The sequence below is a fragment of the Bolinopsis microptera genome, chromosome 11, assembly GCF_026151205.1.
Source record: "Bolinopsis microptera isolate Bmic1 chromosome 11, MBARI_Bmic_1.0, whole genome shotgun sequence".
NCBI classification, from domain to species: Eukaryota; Metazoa; Ctenophora; class Tentaculata; order Lobata; family Bolinopsidae; genus Bolinopsis; species Bolinopsis microptera.
The window spans coordinates 3,873,592-3,880,407 of NC_087082.1; the positions used below are offsets into that span (position 1 = coordinate 3,873,592).

The following is a 6,816-nucleotide window of genomic DNA, read 5'->3' on the forward strand; positions in this document are numbered from 1 at the left end:
AGAATGGTTAACCCTCCGTCTTTGATATAGTACACTGTGAATTTAAAGCAGCACTATTTCAGTTGCTAGGGATGTCTACGTCCTCCAACATGACGTACCCATGCCCGTTCTGTCAAGCCAGTGCGCAAGACATTAAAGTCCCTGTTGTCATGCGTGGCCAAAGCATATTTCGGACTTATCAGGGGATCTTGGATCTCTATAAAAAGAATCGTAGAGAGACCGGATTAAACCGGGATTTACAGGCTCAATATCAGAATATTATTGATAAGCCAAAGCTAACCAAGGCTCCCAATGACATGAACAACTTACCAATTCATCATTGGCTGATTATTCCTTTCCTACATGTGGTTAGTAATATTTATTCATGAGTAGTGAGTAATTATAAATTGACGATAAATATCCCGACATGTCTGTATCTAATTTACACAAAAGATATTTCTCACAGAACCTCAAAGTTGGTACTGACCTCTGGAAGGCCGATAGAGACCTTGTTTCATTGATAGACCATTCTCTAGTCTTGGCTATTGCTAATGGTACAGAAAAGGCTAGTGACTACGGGGTTCTTGAAACCGAAGAGAACGATTTTTATTCGCACGTTGTGCGAATAAGAAAGGGTCAGACTGTTACACCTGCTAACATAACATCTGGTCCATTCAGAGAGAACTTTTACAGAGCTTGTAACAATATCGGTACGATCTATTTCACATTACTTTAAGAGATTTGAGTGTACTTCTTAGATTATTTATTTAACACAAAGCAATTGTCATCAACACTTAATCATACATATTTGTTCTTTAGGAGTAAAACCAAAGTCACATTTTGGCACAACTTTGAACGGCAACGATGCCCACAACTTTGTGAAGAGAAGGGATGAGCTACGAGAGAAATTCTGGAACGTTGCTCTTTGCCAGGCGTTTCTGCAGGATGATGTTGTAGCTGATATCAGGAAGAAACATTCTGTAATTAACAGAATATCTGAGTCCTACAAACCAATCTCAACTTATGTCGGAAACACTTCAAAGTGCGTAAATGATTTAAATCTCAACAAAAGTAGCCTGGATTTTGTAATAGTAATGTTGAGTAGATGTCCATCCATTATGCTATTTGATGAATACAAACAAAGTAAGTAATTTTCTTTAGGGTGAATGAAGAGGACTTAGGGATGATCGAAAGGGGGATTACGAAATTCCTCATTGAATGGAGAAAGGCGGGTTACTCCATCACCCCTAAACTTCACTTTTTGGAAGACCACGCAGTCGACCAAATGAGGCTGCTTGGATTTGCACTGGGAAAATTTAACGAGCAGGGAGGGGAATCCCTCCACGCTATGATGAACCGTATCCGTCCCCGATATGGTATGAATGATTGAAGTTTTTCACTTTATTAAACCATCGGAGGAGATACATGATATTAAAATAATGAAGTCTGTATGTCAACTGTTACGGTGCTCCTTTAACACTTTTACTGATCATATTTTTTCAGCTAGTCTAGATCCTTTAACTGGGTACATACTTGCTGTGAAAGAAGCAGCAACACAATGCATCCTGGAAATGAAGAAGATACAAGACCCCTTATAGACATTAGACATTAATATTAACATAATAAAAGTACAGAAACAGTAAGAAAATATGTGTATTTCTTTTTCAAAAAATATGGAGTTGAAACTATTTGCCACATTCAAAACATTAGACTGATCGGTAACGGCAGTTAAATTTACCCTGTCGAAAGTTATTGAAAAGCGTCCACATTACTATAAAGCTGCGCACGTACGAATATTAGATGAAATCAATAGAAAATACTATCGCCTCTCGGATTTGCTCTCGGATCCTATAGGATTTGAGTATCCTATCGGGTCCGAGAGAAAATCCTATCGGCACTCGGAATTGTTAAATCCTATCTCCGCTAGGATTAGCGCTCGGATCCGATAGGTTTTTAATTTCCTATCGGGTCCGAGAGCAAATCCTATCGCCTCTCGGAACTTACACATCCTATCGCCGCTCGGCGATAGGAATTCGTCAGAGGTATCCTGGGGGAACCGGATCGGCGTTAGGATTGATAAAATCCGAGATGTCTCGGGCGCGCTAGGATAAATCCTAGGGTAATCCTATCTGATTAAAATCGCAAAAATCGCCCTTTTGAACAGCCGTGGTCTACAATAAAACTACCGCGCCATCCCCGTAACTACTACAAGTAGACCCTTTGACTTTTACGGAAAGGGTGTTCTTTCGGTTTATTTTTGTGTAGAGTGTGATTCTTCCCCCATCTTGTAATTAGCCGATTATTGAGCTATTACCAGTATTATTCTTCTTTATTCTGACTAGAGTTATCAACGACTAAACTTAATTAGCCACTCACTTTATAAAATGGCGAATCAGCTTGCCCCCATATGTGGTCCGCTTGCACCCGACTGTATCTGACGGTTTTAGAGTGGTTTAGACTTTAGTGTACGTGTTTGGTATATAATGATTCAATAGCTGCTATGAAGGTCAACCAATAATATTATATTGTAAATTAAACCATCTTAAAATGTTTTAGGGTTTAAACTAAAATTGTAGTTGTCAGGGGTCTGTTATTAATTCTGGTGATAACTAATTACTAAGGATAACTAAGGATAACTGAACAACTCTAAAACGGTTGGTGGCAAGCTGTGTCACAATTTTAGTTTAAACCCTAAAACGTCTAACGATCGTTCACTTTACGATCTAATATCATAGGCTGATCTTCATACCAACTCCTGTAATCATTACATTTTTAAAAACTATTTTCACAACTACAATTAAATTCATTTATTGAGAATTATGTAGTGTAACGCGATGGAAGTATTTTAAGCGGGCATATCCTGTCCAAACCCAGGATGCACGGCATAAAGAATTTGTTTTAACTTGTTTGTATGAAAAGCATCAATAGCAAACACTGAACCACTTTAAAACGGTAAGATACAGATCCACCACCTATTTTTATGTTCTTCATCCTTGTGACCACTTCATGTTCATGACTGTTTAACAGCCATTGACAAAATAAAACTGATCGTTTAATAAGAATAATTTTAACAAAACCTAGCACAATCATTAGTGTAGATAAATGTCCTAAAAATACTATTCATCTAAGGAAGATTCAACCAAAAAATTGTTCAAAGCAACGGGGTTACTTGTGTTAAAACAACTCATATGCCATCGTAACTAAAAATTCATCGTATTTAATGCTGCTACAGAAATCAATGAAATGTTGTTCACGAATCGGTCAAAATTAAGCTGAGATAATGTAAAGCCTAATAGTCCAAAAAGAAGTACAATTATTTCACGAAACAAAGAACTGTGCATTTCAAAGCATTCTTAGATGAAATTTATAAATCATTAACCATGACAATATGGTCCAAGATGCAATTATATTTCACCCAAATTTTATCATTTTCATGCATATTCCACAAATAGGGACACATTCCGTGATAATACAAATTAAAATATGTTATTATTAAAACTTATAACATCGTTTCCATTACTTTAGTAATATGTTTAAAATAGAATACTCGATTTTAATGATTTCAACATATATTTGAAAAAAATATATAAACCAGTTAACGATAATAACACATTGGGGGATAAAAACGCAGAATAGAGTTAAGAAAAAAAAACAACAAAATCGAATTATTGTAACTATATATGTATATTATATATTAAACATGAAACTACGTTGCTATTTATATAGTTGGCTGCCATTAAAGCTGTAGAAAATTAGGATATTAGTTTATCCGTTCTAAAAAAGCTAGGAATTATTGATACCACATAGGGGGAAGCCAAGGGGAATTTTGTGGTATTTTGTGGTAATATGTGGGACTCTAAATTATAGGGATTTTCCAAAATCCATTAAGGCATTCCCCAAAATACCACAAAATTCCCCACATATTATATAATTGTTACAATGTTATTGCTTATTCATTTCCGTTCTGTAAGACTACGAACATTTCCATATCATTATCACCTAGAACACAACGGAAACACCTAACGCCTAGTGACTAGAGGAATTTAGAGGAATTTAGAGGAATTTGCGTGTACATATGTTTATGCGAGGAAGAAATGCACAAACCTTGATTTTTCGCTGAAAATACATGATCTATAATAGTTTTATAGGTATGTAAAAAATGTTCCTGATGGTCCAGTTGTTTGGATAGCCAGTACACACAAGAGCCAAGTTAAGGAGTATCAGATTATCTACAATTTTGGACAAACTTGATGCTCGTTTATTCCAACCGAGTAATTATCGTAAATTCGTTATAAAATAGCGTATAATTCATCAGGAACATTCAATGGGTACAAAAAATGTTATCCTCAATTACAATTCAGAATCTAAGCAGAGTGCGGTTACTCTACCTAATTAATTATTAATTAATTAATTGATCAATTAACTAATTGAGACAGGATGTCTATTTATCATCTCATTTTGTAATCAAGCGAGTCCACACAAGAATCGTTTAATGCCCTGGTTTTTCTTCTTCTTCTTTTTTCCTGTATTGTTTTCAATCGGTGCTGTCTCTGCAGAACGGGATTCCACCAACATTCCAATTAAAAACTGAAACAGAAAGATTGATAAGGAGGCACTTGAATAGCATGATTTTCACCAAAAACCTAATTTATAATTATTTATAAATTTCACAGATAAGTAACCTCCAAATATGAGCCTAGAATAATAACTTCATAAACTAACGAATCAAATGGTTGCAACTTTACGGTATAAATGAGCTATTATGGTAAAATAAAATGACCACTTAGAATTCTGGAGCAGCTTATTTTACCTTATAATCAATCACATGAGATAAATAAATATTACATCATTAGTTATAATTACCCACCTGGAAAGCTTCAGAAATATTCTCATTGTTCTTGGCAGATGTCTCCATATATTTCACTCCAAGGGACTCCGCAAACCGTTCCGCGTCCTCCTGTACAAAATATGAAGTGATGATGGAGGAGGGTCAGGAGAAAACAGTTTCTTTAAAGGATTCCCACTTCTCCATCTCCCCCGACTTTCAATAAAACTCATTGCAACTTGGCGATTTCTCGTGAAAAATAATCGAAACTATAAGATAGCATATCCACATGCACAGTGATTGTAATTTACAAATTTCTTCCTGCAGATTATTTGACATGATTATGGTACCCAATATTATTCCGTTACAATTGTTATAATCGTAAAGAAATGAAATTACTTTTTGTTTAACTTGATCGTTCATTTTCTGGCTAGTTCACACCTTCTGTTCTCGGTTAATGGGATGATTAAAGGTTTATGTCTGTTCCAAAATAAAACAAGTACTATATTTTACCTGTCGAAATTGCTGCTAATTAAGTAACTAGTGTATAATTTGGATATTAAAGTTTTATTGACCGAGCATGGGGATACACACTCCATTAACTTCTATCCCCTTTAAAACCCTAACAATAATACTGTAGCTCGGAGTTTCCTATTTCATTCACGAATAATCCTTCATTTTAATCATTCATTAACGTTTAGAAATGATATCGTAAAATCTCATTATTTTTGACAGTCCATGTAGCTAAACAGGATTGTGACGGTAAACCATAGGCCGCGCCGTCTGTTCAGACAAATGGTATAATGTCGTGCTATTGAACCAGAGTCACCGGGAATACAGCCACATCGTGTACTCAACACTTAACACTTTACTGAACACAGGGTTTTTAAAGGATATAGCATAATGAGTGTAGTTAGGAAAAGTAAAGATTCTTGGAAGGTAGCAGGTTTATTCAGAGCATCCTACCTTTTTAGAGAGACGCACTGACTGACATTATTACCTACTAAATGCTTACTTTTTAGCAGCGTACCTTTTACTGTGTATTATTTGTTAATTGTGCGTGTTTGCTGAGAAAGTGTGAGTGATGAGTGTTAACTGGCTCGTCGTTTGGAAGCTAATTTTAGTGACCACAGCTGAGTGAAGGAGACGTTATTTACCAACAAGTCAGAGAAGTGCTGATGTCACGTGATAAGTCAGGGAAGTGCTGATGTCACGTGACAAGTCAGGGAAGTGCTGATGTCACGTGACAAGTCAGGGAAGTGCTGATGTCACGTGACAAGTCAGGGAAGTGCTGATGTCACGTGACAAGTCAGGGAAGTGCTGATATCACGTGACAAGTCAGGGAAGTGCTGATATCACGTGACAAGTCAGGGAAGTGCTGATATCACGTGACAAGTCAGGGAAGTGCTGATGTCACGTGACAAGTCAGGGAAGTGCTGATATCACGAGACAAATCAGAGAAGTGCTGATGTCACATGCAGTGTGACATTGTGACCCACAGTGAAAACGTAAAGAGAATGGAATGTAACGAATAATGTGCACAAAACAATTATCAAACTGTTGGTAGTATAGTGTCTTGTAGGGGTTCACGTTTACAACAGCCAGTCAGCACACGCCTAAACCCCGTACTTACAGCACTTTCCATACTTACCTTGTCTATACTAACAACCTTGTCCATACTTACAACCTTGTCTATACTAACCTTATCCATACTTACAACCTTGTCCATACTTACCTTGTCCATACTTACCTTGTCTATACTAACAACCTTGTCCATACTTACTTTGTCCATACTAACCTTATCCATACTTACAACCTTGTCCATACTAACAACCTTGTCCATACTTACTTTGTCCATACTTACCTTATCCATACTTACAACCTTGTCCATACTTACCTTGTCCATACTTACCTTGTCTATACTAACAACCTTGTCCATACTTACCTTGTCCATACTTACCTTGTCTATACTAACAACCTTGTCCATACTTACCTTGTCCATACTTACTTTG

At 36.5% G+C, this 6,816-nt stretch overlaps 1 protein-coding gene across 1 annotated transcript in view; it reads right to left on the reverse strand.

The window, feature by feature from the left end:
• Positions 1–3,030: 3,030 nt before the first annotated feature.
• Positions 3,031–6,816, reverse strand: part of LOC134823333 (ras-related protein O-RAL-like) — a 15,144-nt gene continuing 11,358 nt past the window's right edge. The window contains exons 6-7 of the mRNA XM_063834761.1: positions 4,847–4,936; positions 3,031–4,566 (exon numbers count right to left, since the gene is read on the reverse strand). Of these exons, the coding sequence (XP_063690831.1) occupies positions 4,444–4,566; positions 4,847–4,936 (213 nt within the window). The 3' untranslated portion in view covers positions 3,031–4,443. The remainder of the gene's footprint in view (positions 4,567–4,846; positions 4,937–6,816) is intronic.